General features: G+C 44.7%; 1 protein-coding gene across 1 annotated transcript in view; it reads right to left on the reverse strand.

Moving 5' to 3' along the window:
* The window catches only part of PGM1 (phosphoglucomutase 1), a 61,924-nt gene extending 36,126 nt beyond the window's left edge, over nucleotides 1-25,798 (reverse strand). Inside the window, exon 1 of the mRNA XM_032427304.1 lies at nucleotides 25,343-25,798. Coding sequence (XP_032283195.1) covers nucleotides 25,343-25,588 — 246 coding nt within the window. The 5' untranslated portion in view covers nucleotides 25,589-25,798. The remainder of the gene's footprint in view (nucleotides 1-25,342) is intronic.
* Between the last annotated feature and the right edge of the window lie 264 nt (nucleotides 25,799-26,062).

Consider the following 26,062-nt stretch of genomic DNA (forward strand, 5'->3'; position numbering starts at 1 on the left):
GAGAAATAGAGAGCACAAGCAGGGGGAGCGGCAGGCAGAGGGAGAGGGAGAAGCAGACTCCCCGCAGAACAGGGAGCCGGACGCGGGGCTCCATCCCAGGACCCTGGGATTGTGACCTGAGCTGAAGGCAGGTGCTTAACGACTGAGCCACCCAGGCGCCCCTGGTCCCTGAGATTTTATTAATGATCTATTTAAATGCATGCATGTGTCTTCCTTATCTAGTTCAGCAGAAGCTGACGATTAAGAAACTCCATTGTCAAGGTTTTGATGAACTTGTCAAGGATGCTTAAAAAGTAAACCAGGACTAATTACACCACATGTTTGGAGAGTCCGAGATGCACTGGAGTCCAGGTTTTCAAGCGAAACATGAATAATCCCTTGGTAAACAAAATCTGAGTATTGTCCTACTAACTTGTCAAGCAAGGTCCAAAAGCAAACGGGACTGGGAGCAGCAGACTGCCCTCTCTGCTCAGGGGGACGCTCTGTGCAGGACCAGCTGAGTGAGCGGGCCCAAGAGCCGAAGGCAGCCTCTGGCGGCAAAGCCTGGGCTGCTTCCAACGACAAATGGTGCTGGTCCAAGTGCAGGGAAGACCTCGAGACATAACATTAAAACAATTCGCAAGACCACGTCTGGTAAGCCAAAAAGCAGTTGGCCAAAGAATACGTTTTATAGCTTATTTGGGGCTTTTATTTACTTTTTAAAAATGAAATTCTTTAGAAATTAATTTATGAAGTCAGCTTGCGTACTGACAGTTTACATACCCACTGTTTTGCAATGACAATAAAGGCATTTTTTATTCATTTTTTTTTTTAAATCTGGTGCCAAGTTTTCTCTGGTTCTAGATAGGTTTGCAAATTAGGCCAGCATATGTGTCTTGACATATTTAATAATAGATCAAGATTTATGAAATATCAAACCAATAATCTTTTCATTGGGAATAACAGAGCAACCGACCACATAATTGGTAGTTTTCTTAACAAGTTCTTGCAATCCTAGGGTAGACTTAGGGGCACTTGGTCATAAGGGTGCTCCAATAGCCCCAGCTGAAGCTTCTCTGCTCACACATTCCATCCTGTTCTCTGCTGGTGGTCTGCCGCTCTCTCTGTGAAGCTCAGTTCCCGAAGTTCGAACCAAGACAGTTAACATTTTGTTGGTTTTTTTCCCACACATTGATTTTATTTAGTTTATGGTTAATGCAGATCAATTTCATAAAATGAGAAGTTACGAAGAATCAAGGCATAATTATGCAAATTCAAAATAGATGTTCAATATAAAAAAATACAAGCATAAAAGTGGGTTTGTTCACAGCATGAGATCCAACAGCTCTTGCTTCAAAGGATAGGAAAGACTTTTTTTTTTCTTGAAGACTGTGGCCACATCACATGCTAGAACACCTCAGCTTACCAGTGTGTTTTCATGTGAACCATAACTTGTTTCTAAAAATATTTTTTTACACCGTAAGTGCTGTAAAAGCTGCACTTTTCCAGAATTAAACCTGCTTTTGGAGCTAGCACCAGTTTCTAACTATCTAAAAACTAACTGATACAGAAAGTATTCCAAATGTAACTATTCTGATTCTTAAAAGTTAAAAAACTTTCTGGGTGCCTGGGTGGCTCTGTCGGTTAAGCGTCTGCCTTCAGCTTAGGTCATGATCCCAGCGTCCTGGGATCGAGTCCCACATGGGGCTCCCTGCTCAACAGTGAGTCTGTTTCTCTCTCCCCCTCTGCCCCTCCACCTGCTTGTGCTCGTGCTCTCTCTCTCTCAAATAAATAAATAATCTTAAAAAAAAAAAAAGATTATCCTATTTAAAAAAATAACTTTCCAAAGTAGCTTAAAAGAAATATTGCAAACTTGGTAATGCTGGTACTCTTCCAATTACCTGATATGCCATCTCGGGGGTGATTATTATTTGCCTCTTAATTTCAAGATTTTTAAATATACCTTCCCTGTAGATCATCTTCACATTTTCAAAATTATTTAACGCAGAAGGAAACGGATAGTCGTGACTGTGCACCAAGAGATCATACATGTCTAACCTGTAGAATCAGGTCACTAAGTTAACCCAGTGGGTGAACCCAGCGCATCCCTCTTGCATGGAAATATCTAGGTGTGCACATGGACCTTTTTCCCTCCCTGTGTGTGAGCCAGCCCTCCAGTGAGGCATGGATTGGGGAAAATTCCCTCTCTCACGGCTCTTGCACATGTCAATGAATACCCAGCAATTTAAGTGCACACTGAATCTAAGCCTCCAGAGGAAAGAGTTCTATACCCCAGAACAGAGAGTAGTAACATTGTCAGTGACTTCGTATGTCCAGCACGGTGTTGGTCAATATGCAAAACTAAAGCAAAAAGATATAACCCTTGCCCTAGAAAAGCTTCTATTCTAAAAATAAGCCTGAGTCATAATTTTATGGACACTGTAGAACTCAACACCATATAAAAATATTACCAGAAACAGCAATGTTAGATGAACTGTGAAGTGTGGTAAAAAAGAAGGGGCATTAAGAACATGAAGCTTCCTATGACGCGTGGACTAAGTGGGGCAGCTATTAAGAAACTCATTTGTTTTAGCTCTCCAGCAAAGGTTGAACTTCATCTTCGGAAACGTTACTGTCGAGCATAGCGAACCCAATTTGGCCTAATCAATTTGCCTGCATTGCCGGTACTCCTTCACAGTGACACAAATTACATTTAAACCACATGGGGGATTTAAGGATTACTCCCTTCAGACAAGGAACTTTCATACTGGTCTTGGGTCCAATCAATTTCACGATGGCAGAGTTATGAACCCCTTCGCTCCCAGCCTCACAAAGACTCCAGCGCCCGTTCTGATCTGCAGATACCTTCCTAGTAGAACACAACAGAAACTGTAGACTTACCCATCCTTTACTCATTCTAACTTTCTTTCCATCAGTAAATACTTATTGAGTAGCTAACTACCATGTTCTTTGGCTTATGCCACAGTAGTGGACATGGGGGATGGGATTGCTAACCCTGTCTCCAGGTGTAAGCACTAGAAAGAAAGCGAGTAATTGGGCTAAAAGTAGCAGGGATCATTAGACCCCCAGCCTGACACCCTGCACTTGTGACAGCTGCAGGTGCCTGCCTGAGTGGTTGGGGTATGTGACCCAAGTGATGGGAAGACACTCATTCATTTCTCCCACCAACAGTAGGTAAGCATGTCATGAATGCCAGTACTGGGCTAGGCATCGCAGGATAATGCAACGACCCCATGTTTAGGAGCCAGATAAAACCAGGGCTCAAATCTGACTTTCAACTGCATGAGAAATGTAATCTTGAGCAAGTTACTTACCTGCACTGAGCCTGTAAAATGGGGACAGCTCTCCAGGTTGTCCTGGGAACTGAATCAGGTAATATGTGAAAACATGTAGTGCTGTGTCTGGCAGCTAACAGATTATCAGTAAATGGTAGCCCCTTCACCCTCTCAATCCTCAGTCTCCTCATCCCTACAATGGGATAAGGTTTTTGTGATGACAACCTCACCAAGTGTCTAGGAAAGCCTTTGTGAACTAGAAAACAATGTGAAGATATGAATTTTTTTCATATTCAGGAGGCAGAGGAGGAGAGAAAAAAGGGCATTGACCTTTGTTCTTAAGAAGTTCACGTCAGAGAGCGCCTGGGTGGCTCAGTCGGTTAAGCGTCTGCCTTCGGCTCAGGTCATGATCTCAGGGTCCTGGGATCGAGCCCCACATCGGGCTCCCTGCTCAGTAGGGAGTCTGCTTCTCCTTCTCCCTCTGCCTGCCACTCTGCCTACTTGTGCTCTCTCTATCTCTCTGTCAAATAAATAAATAAAATCTTTAGAAAAAAAAAAGAAGTTCACGTCACAGGAGCCACCACTGTGTGGTGGCCTCGGCTCTGTCCCAGAGGTGCATGCGCAGATCTATCAGTCTTGAGAGGTTACAGTAATGGGGTGAGACCGGAGAAACAGCTGGGGCAAGACTACAAAGCCTCATGAACCACACTAAAGTTTATTCTGTAGGCACCAGAAGCTATGGAAATTTTTAAGGAAAAGGAATCTAAAACTGATATGCTTTTGGAAAGTTAACTGGCTGCCAGTGGTGCGTCAAAGAGCTTCAAGAAGGAGAGACTGGAAAAAGATTAACAAGGCTGCAAAAAAGGAATCCTTCCTCGGCTGGGGTGGCTCTGAGGGTCCTGGTCAGTGGGGTCTTGTGCAGAGCGGCTCCTCTGCCAGCCTCCTGCACAAGCTTCAACTTTAAGTCCCGAGGCTACTCTGAGCCCTGCTGGGATTGCTTCCTCCGGCATGAAGGCACCACCCAAACAACCTCTTTCCTCTGACCGCTTCTCCACACAGTGTCTTCCACTCATTCCCTCTCTTCTCTGAGAACTGTCCCCCACCCACCCCACAAGAGTAGACTCCTAGAGCCAGGAGGAGGACCTCGCTCCTACAGGACCCTGTTCTACTACAGGACCCTGATGCCAGGCCACGATCGCCAGAGGTGGATGCCTGACCAAAGCTACATTACTCATATGTTCCCTCCCAGGAATCTAGAATTAGGACTCAAAAAAGTACAGATTCGATTCAGTTAGTCTTTGAACTGGGAAGATAGGTAAATCAGGAGCTGTTGGGCAGGGACAGTCGTGTCATGAGAATATCCATAAATTGTGACCGACGGCCACACACTATGTGAGAATACCTGTATGCTATGCAGGATACAACTCTGGAGCACTTAGACATCTCTGAGATTTGTGGGCCAATGTACAGAAAGAACTGGAAAACTATTCAGGATAGAATCAAGCATAAAATAGGTTAGATGAATCTTCTCAAGAGGGTAGGGACTGCAGATTCAGTAGACATGAGAAGTAGGGAATGTGGTCTGTGAACGCAAGCCGCTTGAGACTCCCTCTTGGCATTGTGTTCTGGACTGGGGTGGTTTCCTATGCAGCTCTCCAGGCAGCATGCACTGCAGTCAGCTGTCAGTGTCACCCCAATTCAATTGGAAAGGTCACTCCTAACTATTTGGGGTGAGAGACTGGTTTTTGAAGAGGGCATTTTTTAAAAAGATATATTTATTTATTTGAGGGGGGTGGGGAGAGAGGGAAAGAGAGTCTTAAGCAGACTCTGAGTGGAGTGTGGAGCCCAATGCAGGGCTCAATCTCACAACCATGAAATCATGACCATAAGATCATGACCTGAGCTGAAACCAAGAGTTAGAAACTCAACCGAATACACCACCCAGGCGCCCCTTGAACAGGGTATTTTAAACATAGAAAGATTGAGAATGAAGTATGGATATGAAGTAAATCAAACTCATATAGTGTACAGATAACAAAATAAATCACACTTGTAGCACTAATAATTTTGCAGTAAGTTTGGGAGAAAATCTAAGTATATTTGATATTTTAAGTATGTTAGGAGAATCTGGGATATTAATTTATCTAACAGATTAGTCTTATATTCCCAATTTCTAATGTGTAGTTCAAGTAACCTATTTGGACTTATGATTTTAAGTTTAAGGAGGTAAGAGAATTTTATCAAAATTATAAACATTGGGACATTCAAGAAAATTTTGTACCATATTTACAGTTTGGATTTTAAATCATCAGAGGCAGACAATTTGCTGTAGTGTTTCAGGGAATGGACTGTAAGGCCCTACTGACAGGCTGGAAACCCAGCTCTGCCAGTCACTAGCTGTGACTCGGAAAAGTCATTTAACCACTTGGCGCATCGTGGCCTCATCTGTAAAAAATAGGGAGAGTAACAGACCCCCTAGCTCACACGTTGTCTGCAGGCATGGTTGCATGAGGTAATACACAGCAAGTTCTAAAACCAGAGCTGGTATAGGATGCCCTACAAAAGTGTCTGCTGTTATCATAATGAGATTATATGAGAACAACTTGAATACTTTCAAGATTTGCTTGTTAGACAAAGAATTTTAGAACTAAATCAGTTTATTTGATTTCTAAATTTGTATTCATAGGAGTTTGAGTAAATGAGTTTAGAACTAAGATCACATGCGCACACACACACACACACACACAACACGAACCCCCCCAACTTACTCTGACAATTGAGTCAGCAGAGAGAGGAAAACAAAGCTGAGATAAACAGACGGGGTAGATAGAGAGTGGCTGCCGAGGTTCCTCCCATCTCAGGCTTGTGTGAGGCCCAGCTGTCCACTCCACCCTTGGCTTTCAGGAGACACCTCTGCAACCTTATGGAGCAGTCCTCTTGGCAACTCACTGTAGTCAGACTAGCTTCCTATCACTTGCAACCACCTGCAGCTCTTCACAGTGCTGAGCTGGGCTCGGTGGTGCACGGCTCCCATTTGCTGGCTCTGAGCCAAGCTCTACCTGCTGACCCATCCAGGCAAGAAGAGGAAGAGAAGAAAGTCTCTCTCTTTCTCCTTTTGAGCAACCTCAATCAATAGCAAGGAGACAGGCAGAGTACCATTTACTAGTTGGGTGACCCGGGGCAAAATACCTAACTTCTTGGTGCCCCCACTTTCTCATCTTTAAAATGGGGACTGAAAATAATACCTATTTAGACTTATTGTGATCATTTTGCATATACACAAATATCAAATCATTATGCTGTACACCTAAAGTAATATGATGTTACATGTCAATTATACCTCAATTTAAACAATGCATCCTTTAAAGAGAGTTAAAGAAAGAAAGAAAATAATATATATTGCATGGTTTGTTGTATAACGATGAGTTAATAAATGTAAAGAACTTAGCATAGCTGGTTCTAGTGTCTTGTGAGCCCTACATAAGCCTTAGCTTTTATTATGGCCCCGAATCAATCTGAAACTATGTTGCTGTGTATCATACCAATCTATGGGTATATATGTTTTAACAGAATTAGGAAATGTCCTTTAAAGAAAAAGAGAAATTACATTAAACTATAAAGAAGGTACAAAGTCTGAAGATTTCCAAGGGCTCGATGGCTCAGAGCTGTGCAGAATCTCAGGCTCAAAAAGATTCCTGGAGCATATTTTGAAATTAAAAACAAAACAGTGGCATCAGAGCGTGTACATCCTTTAGCATCTGTCAGCCTGTTGTCCATCTGTTTATCCACCCATGTATCCAGCAGTTACTACATAAACTGACTTGCTGCATTCATTTCACCAAATGCTGTGTACCACGGGAAGAGGACAGACTCAAGCTGTCAAGAAACTTTTGGTCTAAAGAGAGAGATAGGTAAGTCAACGAATTGTTAAAAAAAAAAAAAAAAAAAAAAAAAATGGAGTAAGAAGTGCTAATCTGGGAACTCAAGAGGGAGTTATGAGCTCCCAGAGGTGAGAGAGAAGGTAAGGAAGGCATTCCCCACCTCCAAAATGCCATTCTTAGTTCATGTGGCTAAATCTAAAAACAATCTTTGAAGAGGCACAGGGCTTAGAAGGCCTTTTCCTACATACTGCACTTGTGACGAGGGCTCCTGTTTTATTATAAATTACCAATATTCAACCATTTTGACCTGTAAAAATGGCAATTTACATGTTTCATATAGAATTTTTATATGTATCTTTTATTTCCTTTTTGGAACATCTTCAAGACAATTTTCATTTAACTCCCTTAAGAAAAATGAAGGGAGGGAAATCAGAGGGAGAGATGAACCATGAGAGACTATGGACTCTGAGAAACAAACAGGGCTTTAGAGGGGAGGGGAGAGGGGAGTTGGGTTAGCCCAGTGATGGGTACTAAGGAGGGCATGTATTCATGGAGCACTGGGTGTTATATGAAAACAATGGATCGTGGATCATCACATCAAAAACTAATGATGTACTGTATGGTGACTAACATAATAAAATTAAAAAAAAAATCTACTATTAAACTCAGAAAAAAAAAAAGAATACTCATTTGGCGCTAACAGAATATTTTCCCATATTCTGACTATTACCAGAAACTATGTATGAAAACCCCTTGGTTAAAAAAAATAAATAAATAAATAAATAAAAAGTAAGTATTTAAAAGTGGGTCTAAAGAATTGCTTGCTCACTTGTGGTTGTATGTTTCCCTCTTGTGGCGGAAAATGGAAAAACACGCACGGTTTCTCACGACCTCACAAGTTGTGTGGCCCTATCGGCTTCACACAACTTGAGGGGGCCGCATTCACCTCAGACAGAATGGGAATCATGCCCCCTGGAGTTCTGTGGCAGACAGTGGTTGGCCCTCTATCACATAATTAAAACATGAAGGGATTTCTGGGCTTTTAAGAAAAGGAAAGGTATGGTGAGGTCGTTCTCTGTCTCATTATTAAGGATTTTTCCAACTGCATGGCCTGGCCAAACTAGGATGTCCAGCTGTAAAGGAAGTGAGTGAAGGTGGCCACAAATGGGGGATGTCTTTTTCTGTGGAATCTTTGTGAGCCTAAGTTTCTATGAAATGGGGATAGTAAAGCTTCCTTTAAAAATTCTGAAAGTATATGAGAAAAGGCATGTAAAGTGCTTATCACAATGCCAAATCATTGAGTAGCAATCAATAAATATTATCCAAACTACCAAAATCAGAAAGACATGTTGATAAGGACTGATCACATCCTTCTAACCCAGCCTCTGATCTCTAGAGCAGGTTACACCAGGCAGGAAATAATCAATGCTATAGGTGGGGCTGGGTGGTGAGAGGTACAATGGGCCAGGCAACAGGCTGGGGAAAGGGACTCTACCGCCCCTGCTCTAACCAGAGGGCTTGGGAGTCAGATAGGGCCTGGGTCTGAATCCTGCCTTTGCTGCCTCTGGCTGTGCATGGCCTTTCTGGCCTCAATTCTCTTATTTGTAAAATAGAGACAATGACACCTGCTTGAAAGGTTGTTGTACGCAGGAAATAACCACAGGAGGGCAGTGTGTTGGGCAGTGTTCCAAGGGCTTTATAAGCAGTAACTCCTTAGACCTTCACAACAGCACTGTAAGATCAATGCTATCATTCTCAGCCCCGTGTTAGGGACAGGACACCTCGGGATACAGATGATGCAGATTTATCATCTCTCCAAGGCCAAACAGCTGGGGAACTGTGGCAATCTGGCTCCAGAGCCCACACTCAACCATCATGCTGTAAGCAGCAAATAATCAACAACAGCTTTTAAAACAGTAATCTATGGGGAGCCTGGGTGGCTCAGTAGGTTGAGCGTCTGCCTTCGCCTTGGGTCATGATCCCGGAGTCCTGGGATGGAGCCCCACAACAGGCTCCCTGCTCAGCGGGGAGCCTGCTTCTCCCTCTCCCTCTACCCACCCCCCACTTGTGCTTCTCTCTCAAATAAATAAATAAAATCTTAAAAAAAAAAAGTCTACCTTGGGGCACCTGGGTGGCTCGGTCGGTTAGGCAACCACCTCTTGATTTCAGCTTATGCTCCCAGGGCCATGGGATCCGGCTCTGCACTCAGTGGAGAGTTTCCTTGAGATTCTCTCCCCTCCTCTCCCCTCTCCCTCTGCCTCTCCCCGCCCCCCAACTTGTGCATGCTCTCTCTCTCTCCCCCTCTCTCTTTATAAAATAAATAAGTAAAATCTTAAAAAAAAAAAAAAAAAAGGTCTACCTTGAGGAATGAAGCACAGTGGAAATCTGGGTTTGATCCCAACTCTAGATAAATTTTTAGTATCTTAGTGATCTTAGGCAAATCACTCACCTTCTACTTCCTTAACTGTGAAACAGGGGTCTAAATACCAGTGTCTTCAGAGTTGTTGAAAAGATTAAATGAGATCTTAAAGTATATGAGCTTTGGTGGCCTGCACAACCCACCTGCATTTGGTGGACAGAGCACAGGTTGTGGGTTGAAAACTCCACCCAAAAAAAAAAAATTATGTTGAATTCCTGACCCCAGATGCCTGTGAATATGACCTTATTTGAAAAAAGAGTCTCTGCAGATGTGATAAAATTAAGATGAGGTCATACTAGATTAGAGTAGGTCCTAAATCCAATGACTGGTGTCTTTATATAAAGAGTGGGAGATTCGGGGACAGAGACAGAGGGGGAAGAAAAGCCAGTGAGGCCAGAGGCAGAGACAGGAGCTCTGCTCACGGTGACTATGGCCACCACCAGAGCTAGAAGAGGCAGGGGAGGATTCCCTGGAGCCTTCAGAGGGAGCATGGCCTTGCTGATGCCTTGATTTTGGACTTGTAAGCCTCTAGAACTGTGAGAAAATAAATTTCTGTTGTTTTAAGCCACACGGTTTGTTGTATTTTGTTATAGCAGCCCTATGAAACTAATATTGAAATTTTTAATATAAATAAATACAATTTTTTAAAAAAAAGGCAAGCCCAGCTCCAGGGACAGCTGATCCCTCTGCAACAGGGTGGCTGGTCTGAGGGAGAGGCCCTTTGATAGACCTCTCCCTCAGGTACCTTTCCTTTGCCCCAGAGTGCTTGGTTCTTATCACCAAATAACACAGTATGCGCCATGGCTTGGTATATACAAACAAGCCTCCTCCCTCGCTCAGTGAAGAGGAGAAAACACATTTTGTAACTTTGGTACCTGGAATGAAGAAGAGTGGACAGTCACTAAATATTTGATGGTTGCACTTTTGAAGTAAGAGCATTCTATGACCTCTGTGACTAGAGTTTCTGAGGACAGAGGTGAGCTTTTCCAGACAGTTGCCCAGTGGGTCTCCTGTCCTGAGACCAAACTCAACTATAAAATTACTCCCAGCATCAGATGACTTCCCAAACCATAAGGCATCCACAATAGAGCACACTCTGCCTGAGTACTGGCATTTTAGGTAATTTCTACAGCACACAGACTTGTGCAATAACAATCAGGAACAGAGCTAGAAACTGCAATAGTGAAGGGAGTAGAGCTGGTTAGGCTGTGTGGTTGAGGCCCAATGCTTGGGCTGCTTCCAAGAGGAGCCCTGTATCATTGCAGGCAGAGAGATGGAGAGGTGCTCATTCCCGGAAGCAAACTTCAGTGTTGGGGAGAAAAGAGGTGAGAGACAGTCGGGGAGAGAGAGAGACTAAAGCTAACAGGAGAAAAAGAGGCCCACCCTGCATCCCAGCCCTTCTACTAATATTAGGGTGAGAGCTATAGGAAGCAGCACAGCTACATTGCATGTCTAATTTTTTTTTTTTTTTTGTAAATTTTTGTGTCTTTAAATGTGTGCTTTAACTGAGTGGACTGTGCGTCCTACACTCTACAATATGGATTTAGATCAACCAAGCCAAGGGAAAAGACCTGCCCTGATGACAACAGCCAGTCACATACAGACCACTGTAGGCCATATATTCTGCTGGTTAAAGACAGTCAGCAAACAGAGCTCTGATGCGTTATTGACCAAACCTCTTGGCCCAGTCCTCCCTATAAATAGCTTTTTAGGAGGGGGATGGGGGGGATGGGTTAGCCTGGTGATGGGTATTAAGGAGGGCACGTACTGCCTGGAGCACTGGGTGTTATGCACAAACAATGAATCATGGAACACTACATCAAAAACTAATGATGTAATGTATGGTGATTAACATAACATAATAAAAAATAAATAAATAAATAAATAAATAAAGCTTTTGTCATGAAAAATAAATAAATAAATAGCTTTTTAGCTTTGCTAACCTAAGTCTCCATCTGTGATTCTCCATTCCTACCGGAGTCCCAAGACAGTTCTGAGGCTGCGTCTGAGGCTGTGTGTAGCAGCAAGCATCAGGGGTTAAGGACCCGTGTGGTGGTAACTCACCACTGGCTACCTAGGGGTTAAGGACCTGTGTGGTGGTAACTCACCACTGGCTACCTAGGGGTTAAGGACCCGTGTGGTGGTAACTCACCACTGGCTACCTAGGGGTTAAGGACCCGTGTGGTGGTAACTCACCACTGGCTACCTAGGGGTTAAGGACCCATGTGGTGGTAACTCACCACTGGCTACCTGGCCGCCTCCTCCCTTCCTGCAGAACAGGAGTTATGAAGACTTCTATTTTAAAGTCTCAGCCTGTGGGCTTACTTTCCACAATGGCCTCCTTGTTTTTCCCACACTCCCTCTATGTAGAATGTCTCCACTTTTTCCCGGCTTTCTTTTCATCATCCTTCAAGACCTGACTCGAACACTTCTGCCCTGGAAGCTTCCCCTGACCGCCTCCCCAAGCCCCCCTCCACAGGGCTCCCAATGGCACCCTAGAGGAGGCACCTGTCACGCTCTATTGTAATGCCCACTGGACAATGAGCTCCACAGGGTGCTGAGACTGTCTCGATGTGCTTGTGCATACCCCAAATACACAGCACAATAGTGAGCAACGACAGGGTACTCGGCAGATGTCTGAGGGACGGAAAGCACCCCCTCAAATATTATTCAGGAGAAGTTGCTGGAGCAAGCAGATCCAACCATTTACTAGAACCGCTATGCTAAAACCCTAAGGTTGGGGGGGGGGGTGGCCTGGGTGGCTCAGTCAGTTAAGCATCTGCCTTCGGCTCAGGTCATGATCTCAGGGTCCTGGGATCAAGCCCCACATCAGGCTCCCTGATCAGCGGAGAGCCTGCTTCTCCCTCTCCCTCTGCCTGTCGCTCCCCCTGCTTATGCGCTCTCTCTCTCTCTGTCAAGTAAATAAATAAAACCTTTAAAAATAAAATAAAAAATAAAACCCTAAGGGGGAGACCTGGTGTGCAAACACCAAACACCAAGATTAGCACTTCAGCTACTCGGGACAGTTTTGCTTATTTGGGGTTATTTGGGTTATTTTGGATTCTTTGGGTTACTTGGGCTGGTTGCTGTGTTCTTTTGAGATGAGATAACTAAGTATCAGGCTGATGATGTATTACTGAAAGCCTCAAGTTATATAGAACTGGTCCCCACCCCCCGCCCCCACCAACACACACACAGGCTCCGGGCATGAAACACTTACGCTTTGTAAGAAAGACGTTTCTGTTCTGAAATTTACAGACCAATGGGTGTGGAGCATCTTGATAGGTCACTGACAAAGCTGAGAAGTAAAACTGAGAAGGTGGGAGCAGGCTGGGAGACCCTTAGCAAAGAGAAGTTTAAAGTGTCTCTATTTCCCATCAAAATTCCCACTAGCAACGTGCTTATCATGACTATGTGTGAGGCATTATGCTAGGTGACTTCCGACACATATCTTACTATTTCCTAAACACACCTCCATGATATATTATTTTAATTTTATAAATAAGTTAAAAAAAAGAGTTCAGGCAGTTTTGCCCAAGGTTAAACTGCTAATAAATAGCATATCCAGGAATCAAATTCAAGTCTTTCTGACAACAAAAGCATTTAAACTGCCACAATATTCTAATGTAAAACAAGTCGTTTTGATATCCCACTAAGATCCTCAAAATGGCAAGATATCTTTACTTTCTGGTTATGCGTTAGCACATCTGGGGTTTGGACTTTGAGAGATGCTAGATAAAACCCCATGTGGAGATTTGTTTTGGTAGGAGGCGTACATCAGTCCAGCGGGGTGACCTTCCTGAAGCGAGGGTGGAATTTCAAAACAACCATCATAACGCACATTTGGGTTGCATCTTAGAGTTCCCAAACCCTCTGTGTGCCCATTATTTAATCTTCATAAAACCCGCTGATAGGACTGGTATTAGAATTAATCCCACTTTACAAATGAGAAAACTGAGCTTTACGTCAGTTCAGCAGGCTCCATGATATTGTACAGTAAGTTGTACCACTGAGATTTGCACCAAAATCTTCAATTCCAACCCATCACTAGGCACTGAAGTCGTTTGGTAAGATTCAGGGAGCCACCATGTGGCCTGTCTTCCATCTGGCATTACGTCAGAAGTCTAGAGAAGCACTGTGGATTATGGAGTTCTGGAATCTTCTCAACAATTATTCCCAGACTTTTAAATAGAACAACAAAAGTATTAGCCACATGCATTAAACCAGCGACTGCTCCCTGCCTCCACCCTTAGTTCACTCTCAGCTGAGGTCTCCCTCAGCAGAGACGACATCCTCATTCTCCCCTCCCCCGCTCAAGGCCAGGCTGGCTGCTCTCCTGTGTGTTCCACGATTCCCTGAACTTCTCTCAGACAGCTCAAGTGGGTTGAATGGTAACCACTGCCACCATCTCCCTGCAAAGGTATGTCCACCCAGAGCCTGTGAATGCAGCCTTGCAGATTAATTAAGGATCTCGAGCTGAAACCATCATGGATTATCTGGGTGGGCCCTAAATCCAACAACAAGTATCCTTAAAACAGACGGAAGAAGAGAAGACAGACACATGTGAAGGCAGGGGCAGAGACTGGGGTGATGCAGCCACACACACGTAGGACACTTGGAGCCACCAAATGCTGAAAGAGGAAGGAAGCACTCTCCCCTGGAGCCTTCAGAGGAAGCACAGACCAGCCAACACTTTGATTTCACACTTTGGGCCTCCAGAATTGTGAAAAAATAAATTTCTGTTCTTTTAAGCCACCTAGTTTATAGTCATCTGTCAGCAACCCTAGGAAACACACTAGCATTTGCACCATATTTTTGTGAACTACCTATGGATGCTCCTCGACTAGCATGAGCATCCTGAGAACAAAGACTTTGTCTTACTCACCCCGGCACCCCCAGCCAACTGACACAGTGCCTGCACATGCAGACTGCTCAACAAGGCTTGGTGAATGAATAAATCCGGGCAGTCCAGGAGGCTTACAGCAATGCCAGCATACACTCCTTGCAGCTTCCCGTCAGCAGCATGATGTTAGCCTGGGCCAGGTAACCGCTCCACAGATCCGCCCTAAAACAGCCATCTTCGACTACCCACTGCTGCCTCAGAACTCCCAACAAGGTAAAAGCCTCAAATCAATGAGCCTGTGAACCTCTGCCTCACAGACTGAATTCAGGGAATAATGTATGGCTACAGACAGAATAAGACATCTATGTGGTGGGCATGGTGGCAGACACAGAAGACCTCTCCTCTGCCCTCCAATGGCCTCGGCGTTTGGAAGAACCATAATAATCATTAGAATCACCCAAATCTTCCATTTACTAAAGATAACATCAAGCACTATGTGAGCACTTCACAAATTTTGCTTCATCCTCACATGAACATTTCAAGGCAGACATTATTACTCTTCTTATACCAAATCTACACATGGGGGAACTGGCTATGGCGAACTGTGGGATCGTGTTTTTCTCATGGATTTGACTACACAGGGCTTGGCGCCAACTGCGTGGCCCAGTTCAGAGAAGCAGTCTGGCTTTTGTAACAAGTGCCAACCTTACTCCCAATTCCATTTGAGTTTCCTACACTTATTTCCCGTTTGCTTCATTTTTAAACATACTTCATTTCATTCTGCTCCACAGAATGCATTTCTCAGAGTCCCCATGAGGCAGCGTAACATAATAGTTTTATGACTAAAGCAAAAGATCTTTCCCCAGCCCCACCCAGTTATGCCATCCCAGCTCCATTTTCTGGCCTCTGTGTGACCATGAGCGAGCTCTTGGAGTCAGGTGGGCACAAGTTTAACATCTAGGTTTCTGGTTTCTGTGGCTTAGAGCTGACAGGACTCTCATCCTAGGTCAGGGCCATTTTGTCTTGTGTTTTAACAAACCTTCTCATGGTGCACAATTTCTAAATGCCTAACCAAAGCATGTTTAGATGTCTACCAGAGTGGAAGAGAACCGTATCCCCAGGCCACCATGGGCATTTGCAGAAGGAAAGCAGAATGCCAGAATCTCCCTCAGCATGAACTGCCTTCGAAGACCTTTTCTTGACAGGGCAGTGTTCTTGAATGGCACAAAATATGGTAACTCATTTTAAACACTTATGCCAGAGCATCTTCATTTAAATTAATGCTATCTCCTTCAAAACAATCATCTTGGGAAGCAACATATTTATTCAAACAGTGCTCACACTGCACTAACATTTCTGGAACTCTTTCTCAGCAACTGTCTTAACAGTCTGGGGCACTTCCTTTGAAAGTCTTCAGTCATAACAAATTTCATCCTCTGAGAATAGATTTGAACTTTGGAAAGAGACAAAAATTGGCTGGAGCCATGTGTAATGAATAAAGTGGGTGATCAAATCTTGTTACATCGTTTTAGGTGAAAAATGAGGCATGACTATAAAATAATGTGACTGGTTTTCCTAGGTGACCCATAAACCAACTGGCTGAAAAATAATTCCCATAGAGGAGTTTCAAAATGCTCCGAGCACTAGACGCATCACTGGCATAAGTGTACGGTTCCCAGAGTGGTGATTTGGCAGGGTACAATACTAATTTGGATATATAAGTTCAAATATGTTTGTAAAAAAAGAAATCTGATTGCTTACACTCATGAAAATGAAGAAGCGATTCTCCTGGAGAAATTTCTCCTCCTTTTTCTTTTTTTTTTTTGACAGCCTGGTCTGCTTTGGAGAGGAAGTCTGCTGAGAAAAACCTAGCGGTGATTTTCATTTTTTGTGTCAGTCCTTCCCCATCCAACCAAAGGCTCCTTGAGAAAGGGGACATCTTCATCTCTGTGTCTCCAGTGCTCAGGATAGCACACACAGAAGCATGGGACACTAATTCCACTGTTCTTGACACAAACCCTTTGACTTTGCTTCTCGTCCTGCTGGGGCTTCCCTTGCTCAATGTAACTTCTTCTGCCTAGCACCCGAAACTCGGCCATGTTAAACCCACCCACTCAAATTTATAGAGACCTAAGGTAGACTAGTGGTTGCTTAGAGCCAAAAGCATAAGGAAACAAGAGGGACTGACTGCTAATACACAGGGCTTCATTTCAGGTCATGGAAACATTCTAAAATTAGACTGTGGTGATGGTTGCACAACTCTGTGAACACATTAAAAGGTATTAAATTGTACACTTTAAATGGGTGAATTGTGTGATATGTGAATCATATCTCAATAAAGTAGTTTATTTAAAAAGCCCTCCACAACAGGAATGCTTGTGCCTTGGTTCCTTTCTAAGATGGTGGTTGGAATAAATGAATAGTCAGGTTCTCTCCCAAAAATCTAGCTCCCTATATAAAGTTGTTTCTGTCTTCTTCTGTAACTCTATCACTTGAAAATGGCTTCGTGGTTTTCACCAGATTTGGAAAGCATGTTTAGGATAGTGAGGACTGCTGAGTGTCCCCCAACATCAGTTATCCCTTTCTGACACCCCCAATGTTTAGCCTGACACATAGCACCCAGAATAAAATGGATATATCCCAGCCTCCTTGCTGCTAGAGGAGGCCTTAGACTAAGTTTTGGCACAGAAGATGTGAGTAAAATTAATGATGTACGTTATCTGAGAAAGGTGTGCCTTCATTCCACTTCCTTCCTGTTGCCTGGAATGACCATATGGTGGTAGGCAGCCACCTTGGATCATGCAGATAAGGGCAACTCACTAGGGAAGGCTGAGCAAAAAAGAAAAGAAATACAGAATCCCTTATACAACAGAGCCAACACACCAGCCTAGGACTGCCCACACCCACTCTATTACAGAAAGGGTTCTATTACTATGAGCTTTTATTTTGTTATTTTGTTTAAGTAACTTATTTTTGGATTTCGTTTTCATAGCCAAACCTGTATGTTAACTAATGATAAAATCTGATCTTCTGCACCAGAACAGAAACTAAAATATGCAGCATCAGCATACCTTTTATGCTATGGCAAAATTGTTACCACTGCTACCCTGGAAGGCAGACTACTGGTCAATCAAACCTAGGCAAATGTGAGAAATTAAAAATAGGAGCGGCTGTTGGCTGCTTCTCGCCACAGTAGAGAGGAGCTCAGGCAACGACTTGCCAGTCCACAGGCAAAAATGAAGGTAAAGCTCCACTAAGAGAAATATCTTTGACTGTGGCCTGCAAACTATGTTGTCCAAGTCCAGTAATTTGTGACCTTGCAGAGCTGAGATGACCACTCTTTATGTACCCAAGCTAAGGCAGCTCTCCATGAAGCAGCAGGTGCAGAACAAAGGGCTGTGGCCTCAACTCTTTCCCGGGATTCTTCGCTAGACAATGAAAACTGACCCACCAGCAAAGATCTGATTAAGGATACTGCTTTCTTACTCAGCCTAGCTTTTCCTATCTCAAGGCAGACATCATTGATGGAGACGTCAGAGGAGGGACAGAGCAGAGAGGCCAGAAAATAAAAGCTAAAGTTTTCAGGCTTGGGGCGCCTGGGTGGCTCTGTTGGTTAAGCATCTGACTCTTGATTTAGGCTCAGGTCATGATCTCAGGGTTGTGAGATCAAGCCCCACATCGGGCTCTGCACTCAGCATGGAGTCTGCTTGGGATTCTTTCTCTCTCTCAGCCTCTGCCCCTCTCCCAAAGCTCTCTCTCTTGCTTGCTCTCTCTCAAAATAAATAAATAAAATCTTTGGGAAAAAAGTTTTCAGGCTTAAAACCCTATCTATGTGAGAATTTTCCCTGTGGTTATCAGTACATGGAACTGATCAGAATAGGCCAGAAGAAGCCTAATAAGCTTTAGAAGTAATTATACAGTGAAACAAACCAAAAACTTGGTCTGCAAAAGCAACCCCTGCCTTCATACATCCCCCAACTTTCATCAGCAGAAAGCAGGATGCAAAAGCTATGCAGATCCTAAAAAGTCTCAAAACCTACTCTGCAGTGTCCAGGACTAAGTGAGCACTGAGGACAGAGAATAAGAGAGTCCCTCCCAGAGGGGAGAACCAGGGCTCCCTGTAGACCTACTCCATGGTCAGGGCAAAGAGTCTGCACTCCCCACCAGCAGGAGGCTGGTGACTGCTTTACTTATATAACTATGTAAGTATATATATTTGTTGGAAGGAATCTGAGCTGCTGCCGCAGGGGAAGAGTGATGTGTTTTATGGATGGGAAGAAGAGTGGGACATGGTTATCTGCACGCCCAAAGAGATGGCCCATGCAGAGATTTCTACCTGCAACTCCTTTTCTTAAGGTAACAGAACCGCCCATTTTTAGCCGGCCACATGCCTCCCAATATAAAGTCTACATATTTTGCCCTTCTTGCAGTAAGCATGGAAAATCTAATCAGTGGATTGTGAGTAGCAGTGAAGTGTGCAATTTCCAGACTGTTTAAAGGGAAAAAAACGCTTTGCTCAATCTTTTTCCTGTGCCCACTGGCAGCAATGCGGTTGTAGTGATGGGGGCCCCTGCAGCCAGATGGGCAAAGGCAACACCTTCAAGACAGCAGAGCCGCAAGATTGAAGGAGGGTGGGTCCCACGGATCTACCATACTAGTCCTGGCCTGTGACACCCAGCCTATTTCATGACACAGAGAAAAACTTCTATTTTGTTTAATCCACTGCTGTTTTGAGTTTCTGTGACAACACCTTGAACCTATGTACTTGTACACATTTTTGACTTAAAATACAGGCTACACGGGGTACATCAAATTCACTTTGGGAGGCAGTTAAAATGTCATCTTCTAGAGCCTCCAAATCTGAGCTATGACAAGACACTGGGCCTTGACGGGAACTCTAACAGAGATTTCAGATATGAACCGAGGAGAAAGCCACAGGGCCCAAGGCTGCATATTGCATGTGCTGAATTATGATTGCTATCCTTCTTATATGTGCAATTCTGAGTAGCAGCGGGAATGTGCAGTGCTACACGGAGTGAGAGGGGGAAAGAGTCAGATTTAGGTCAGTGAAGCTAAGAGAGAGAGGCTCCCGAATTTGGCTAAAATATTTTACATAACAAAGGCTGTTTAGTGGCTAAGTGTTCCACTCTAAAGAACAGTCCTGTCCATTCCTCCATCTAACCTCTTTCTGCTATGTAGCCCCTCCAATAAAGTGGCCTCTTTTCTGTTCACATACTCTCCACTCTTCAAGACACAATTCACATTCTATCACTTCTTTCCCCAATCCAGAATGTTCTCTCCTTTATCTGCACTCAACACTTTTTCTAATCCTATTCTTTGCACGGGTATGTATTTCTTGTGTCTTATCTCCACCAAAGATGGCACACTCCAGGATGGAAAAGGACAGTATCCTATTTATCCTGGTATTTAATAACAACTCCAACTCAGAAAGTATAAACAGGGGGAGAACAATCATTCATAAGCCCATCATAAGTAAAGGACTTTTTTTTTTAATAGGAGTTACACCATATTAAAAAGTGACCCAAAGATGATTCTCCGCCAAGTCATGCTTGCCCTAAGGGTATCAGGTCTTAAGTAAGGGCAGCAAGATGCCTCTTCCTAACACCAGTTACCTCAGAGTCCCAGAACATTCCCCGTCCTGCCCGGTATTCTTTCATTCCCTTCTCAGAACTCTAGCTAGAAACATGTCCCTTCACCTGTGTTTGTAGCTGGCCTCATGAAAGTTCAGGAAAAGAGTGATCCATCCCAAATGGGAGATAGTGGAGTTCCTCCACTTAAGACTAAGTTCTCAAAGCCCCACTGGTTTGCTTTGAGAACCCGAGACCCTTAATCTCTGTGTCATGTATTTGATGCCCACTTTGGTGCAAGCAGTACTGACACTAAAAGGGGATCATGTGTTTAATGCAGGGGTTCTTAACTCAGGATCCTTACACCCCACCCCCTAATAGGTCCCTGGGAAGAATTCGATGGGGTCTGTGAGTCTGAATGGCAAAATAAACAAAATCTTTGTCTTAACTAACCTCTAAATGAAATTTAGCATTCCCTTGAATTATGAATTTAGGCAATAAACCACAGAATTATTATTATTACCATTACTAATACCACCTGGGACTTTATCATCAATAGAAATCACATATATTTTCAGGGGCACCTTGGGTGGCTCAGTCCGTTAAGCGTCCGACTCTTGATTTCGGCTCAGGTCATGATCTCAGGGTTCTGGGATCCAGCCTCGTGTCAGGCTCAGCAGGGAGTCTGCTTGAGATTCTCTACTTCCCTCTCCCTCTCCCTCTGCCCCTCCCCCCCGCTCATGCTCTCTTTCTAATCTTTAAAAAAAAAAATCACAGATATTTTCATATCATAGTTATCTCAAAATATTAAGATTACAGATATATCAAAATATCATTTATACTTATCACTATTCTAAAGTAAGATAGTATTAGACCTTCCACTAAATTTTGTTAATGTGTCAATAAAGAAGCATATATATCTTGCTGTATCACAAATTTGGTTAATATTTTGATAATTTTATTTCCAATACAATTTTTATTTCCTTTGTAATTCTTTATATTTTATTTATTTTAAAATAAAATTATTCTGAGATGGGGTCTGTAGATTAAACAAAGGAATCCAGGGCACAAGAATCCCTGCGAATTGATGAAAGAAAACCTGCTTACTAACAAGCTCTCATGAAAGCATTTATTTTGCTGATGATAATGATGAACTATCCTTCAAAATATCCAAACATTCATTTACTTGTGACTTCAAATTCTTCCCAATTCCTAAGACTGGTCATTTGCAATTTTTTGGGCCCAAGAGCAATTTTTAGAGACTAGGAATGTTGTCTGCACTGGTATCTCTTAGACTTCTCAGTAACCGAGGCCCATAAATTCCTTTCTCACTGTGCTAATCTGAGCTAGGTTTTTGGCACTTGAACCCACTGGCTTCTGAGTAACATGGAATCCCTCTATATCGGCTGGGGCCACTGAAGGTAGAGGAAGGTGGGGGACAGTGCCGATATCTATGAAGTGTTAATATGTGCATCAGGTTAGGCCTGATTAACTTAGTGTCCCCATACCAGCAGAACACTGATAACACAAAAGTCCTGCCCCAGGCCCATCCTGAGGTTCCCCCACAAGGGTCATTCAATCAGCTGCCAGGTGAGAAGAGACTACAGGTATTTTAAAACATAGTTTCATTTAATCCTCAGATTAAATGGTATGTCTCATCATTTCCAACCTTTACAGACAAGGGGGAGGGTGGGGAAGGATCAGAAATCAACTAACTTGCCCAACCGTCTCCAACTCCCCGACAAATCCACCTTAGGAATTCCAACTTGCCCTTCAAGCCTCAATTCAGCTACCACTTTTAGTGTTCTAAGACCTCAAAAAGAAACCTCGTACCGTTTTCTGATGCCTTAGGAAACATCTTGCTAATGGGTGCACAGAAAAAGTCAAGATAAAGCCCAGAAGCTTAGAGGCACAGTTCAAAGCCCTGGCAGCTTGAAGCTGAGATGCTGAGTGGCTTGATGGGGCCCCTCTTGCTGCTGGGGGGGGGTCCTTGCCGCCTCTCTAATGGCTCCCTGCACACCAAATGCTGACCTCTACTTTCACTTTTTGCCTTTTTTCGTAAGAGCAAAAGTCCTTTTCAGATTTCTTTTGGTTTGCCATTTGCAAAAACAGGCATTTAACATAGGTCTTTCATAAAAGTGAAGTGGCATAAGACAAACTTTCAAAAAGCAGGGGATACCTCTACAGCCCTCCATGCTCTTCCCCCTTCAGTACCTGGCACATACCCTGAACAGTAACACCTAACGCACTGTACTTCTCTGTTTACGCTTTTTTTTTTTTTTTTGAATTTCATTTATTTACTTGAGAGAGAGAATGAGAGAGAGAGAGAGCACATGAGAGGGGGGAGGGTCAGAGGGAGAAGCAGACTCCCCGCCGAGCAGGGAGCCCGATGCGGGACTCGATCCCAGGACTCCAGGATCATGACCTGAGCTGAAAGCAGTCGCTTAACAAACTGAGCCACCCAGCCGCCCCTCTGTTTACTCTTGTCTACCTCCCCTTCTACACTGTTTTTGCTGAGGGCAGGAATATTTTGTATCCCAAATACTTAGCACAACATAACAAATGTTTAAAGAGAATAAATGCATTGGTCACCCACTATACACTGGCTTTAAGTGCTGGAATTTGCTTATTTCTTTTTTGAAGATTTTATTTATTTGTCAGAGAAAGAGAGCACAAGCGGGGGGGGGGGGCGGCAGGCAGAGGGAGAAGCAGACTCCCCACTGAGCAGGGAGCCTGATGTGGGATCCCAGGACCCTGGGATCATGACCAGAGCCGAAGGCAGATGCTTAACGGACTGAGCCACCCAGGTGTCCCGGTATTTGCTTAACTTAAAGTGTATTCCTCACCCTTCACAATTCAGGGCAGTTAAACAAAGACTCACTGAAAGTTACACTGTCCTAGGTACTACAAATACAGATAAAACCAGACCCTGTGTTAAAGAAGTTTACTTTCTAGGGGGTAGTGTCACATGTAAAGATTATTTCACTGGGATTTTATTAAACTATTCTAGAGGTATCTATGAGAAAGGAGTACTTCATAAGGGAATGAAAGTGGCATAGAAAGGTTTCTGGGGAAAGTTTTTGGAAGACGCTACCTCAATTGATTCACACCATAAGAGACAAGTAGCATGCTTAAATCCCTGGTGAGGAGAGAGAGAGACAGAGGGAACAAAATCAGAGAGCAGAAAGCTGAGGACAGAAACCTAGGGAACAGCTAGGGTGTGCATAGGGCAAGCAGTCCAGGAAGGAACTCTCAAAAAGTGTGAGTAGAATCAGGAGAGTGAGCAAGGCAAGGGAAGGAGGACTTTAAAAATGCAAAACCTGTAGTGCCAAAGGCAACAAAAGGCCAAATAAGGCCTAAAAAAGTATTCAATGGATTTAGCAACTAGAAAGTCATTAGTAACCTTGGCAAGAGCGATTTTGGTGGAGTGGTGGAAGAAGCAGAAGCCAGACTGCAGTGAGGTGGTAAGTGAATGGGTAAAAAATCAGTGGTGGCCACTGGCCAAAAAGGGGAAAAGCAATAGGGCAGTAGCTAAAAGGGGATGAGGTTTTAAGAACCTATTTTTTTAGTCCTAGCCTAACTTTTTCCTTTCCACCCCACATTACTCCCAAATGGACAACTTTCCATTTGGACCTCTAAAATTCCACTATGCTGTCAGCAAGCTCCTTAAGGATGAGTCTTGTGTCTGAATTGTCTCTTTATTCCACACATTTCTCTGCACATGGTATAGGTTCAATCTTTGTTGAATGAATGAATGAATGAATGAATGAATGAAATGTATATTCCACACGGGTGATAAGGAATTGAAGGGTTCTACTGGGATACAGCTATTGTTCGCTCTTCTTTCAAGGGAATTTGGGTTGTCTGAAAGGTCAAGAGCATCTGCTATCCAGAGGACCTTCTCTCCTTGATGCTTATAAATGTTTGACCCAGGGAGGCAGATGTAGATTGGACCCAAGTTAGAATTTACAGACTACCAGAAAATAGATCTTTATAGATTCAAGGGTCCCTTTATTCCCAGAAGTTGGAACTGGCAGGTCAATGTTAGATTCTGGGTACTGCCACTGCAGTTCCTCTTTAACCTGCCTGGGCTTCAATTTTCTCACTGGCAACTTGAAGATCCCCATAATAGCATCGACCTCTTCAGGCCCCAGCATAAATGAGATACCACATGTTTCGTGCTTTTCATAGTGCTTGGCAAACTGACACTTACATGTTAAAGATAAAGTACTACTAAAATGAATAAAAATATTACTAAAGGGAATGAGTTCCAGAAAAGCTGGGTAGAAGTCAAAGCTTATTTTAAATACAGAAAGAAAAACTCGTTAGAAAACTTTTTCCAAACGTAAATGAATAACCAGCCCCAACTTACCTACTTTATAAATTCACCTTTTCATTTATCAGGTTTACTTAAAAATCTATTTCAGAGTTTCACCTATCCGAGCGGACCTGTCCATAAAGTCAGTTAACGGTCCTTAGCTGGTGGGGAAAGTGGGGAGCGGGACTAGCCAAGGTGTTGCATTAATTTCCTGGCCAGCCTCTAGGGCTTGCGTAAGAGTGCCCTTGGGTATGCAGTTTCTGTTCTAATGAAAATTCATCTCGAACTCCTGGATGGAACAGATCTAGAAGCACCGCCGGTGCAAAGCCGTTTCAAGAGCCTGCGCCCCAGCAAGCAGGCCGTGCAAGGGCAGGAGCTCTGTCCCAATGCAAACGACGGTGTGGGGAGCGAGACTGTGCAACCTCCTTCTCAGCCCCGAGGGCCTCACGCACCAGCTGGGCGGGCGCTCCCACCACCCCTGCCCCACGGCGTCGGGCTCCCTGCCACCGGGAAGCGCCAGTCCCAGACGAGAAGAACAGGCAAACGGGCGGGATGCGAGGGGTTCTGAGCAGGGCAGAGGCCGTCTAACCTTTCCGGGTTAAGGTGATTGCACACTGCGCTGAAACGGTATCTTCAAGTCACAGGAGAGGTGAATGTAAATGTCAAAGGCCTCAGCAGGAGGAGAGGAGGGGAGGGGAGGGGAAAGGAGGAGGAGAAAGAAGGGCGGGGCAGGAGGCGGAGGGTCGGTCCTCCCCAGGTCAAGTCCCGCTCGCCCGCCTCCGGGGAGTCGACCGAGCAGCTCGGCGGAGCCCCGTGGCCACCTTCCAGCACACAGGGACCTCCGCTGGGCCTCCGGGCCGGGAAGAGCGAGCGCAGAGAGGCGGGGGTGGAGACTAGGGCGGCCGCGCGCGGAAGTGGCCGGGCCGAGCGCGGCGGGGGCGGGCGGGCGACAGCGGCCGCACGTCGCGCACGGCCCAGCGCCGGGCGCACGCCACGGAGGGGTCGGCGGGTCCCTTACCCCGTTGGCGGCGGCGATGCGGACGATGAGCTGGATGGCCTCCTTCATGTAGAACCTGCCGTCCCCGCCCACCACCAAGGTGGCCTCCTGCCGCTGCGCCGGCTCCACGGTGGAGATGATACTCTGGATGAAATTCTCCGCGTAGTTGGTGCTGCTCTGGAACACCTTCACCCGCTTCCGCAGCCCGCTCGTGCCCGGCTTCTGGTCCGGGTACGCCTGGGTCTTAACCGTCACAATCTTCACCATGGTGGCGACTCGCTTCCTGGGGCCGGAGCGGACTCTGCTAACCGAGGGCGGCCGGAGCTGTGGCTGCAGCTGCTCTGGGGTGAGGGCTCGGACTGGGTAGGGGCAACGCCAGCTGTCTCGCCTGAGCTCGGCCCTCCTCCTTAAAGGGACAGAGGACAGGGCCCTCCCTCCGCCGCTGGCCCCACTTTCCAGGTCGGTGGGGTAGGGCAAAGGAAGAGCTCACCTCCGCGCCTCTAGTGCAGTGGGTGGAGCCTCTCTCATTTCCCCATCCCACCCCACACCCCGTAAGCCAATCCACTATAAAATGAAATCCGCAGCTCCTCCCCTAAATGGAAGAGCAGAACCTGGGTAGGGAGTCTGTCATAGGGCAAGAGTTGGAGAGGGAGTGGGAACATTGCAGAGTATAATGATTTCCTGTGGTTTGACTGGAGTATCATGTGTAAATAACTTTCTGGAAACCTGTTCTTAGGGATA

Source organism: Phoca vitulina, unplaced genomic scaffold (genome assembly GCF_004348235.1).
Source record: "Phoca vitulina isolate PV1807 unplaced genomic scaffold, GSC_HSeal_1.0 scaffold2, whole genome shotgun sequence".
Taxonomy (NCBI): domain Eukaryota; kingdom Metazoa; phylum Chordata; class Mammalia; order Carnivora; family Phocidae; genus Phoca; species Phoca vitulina.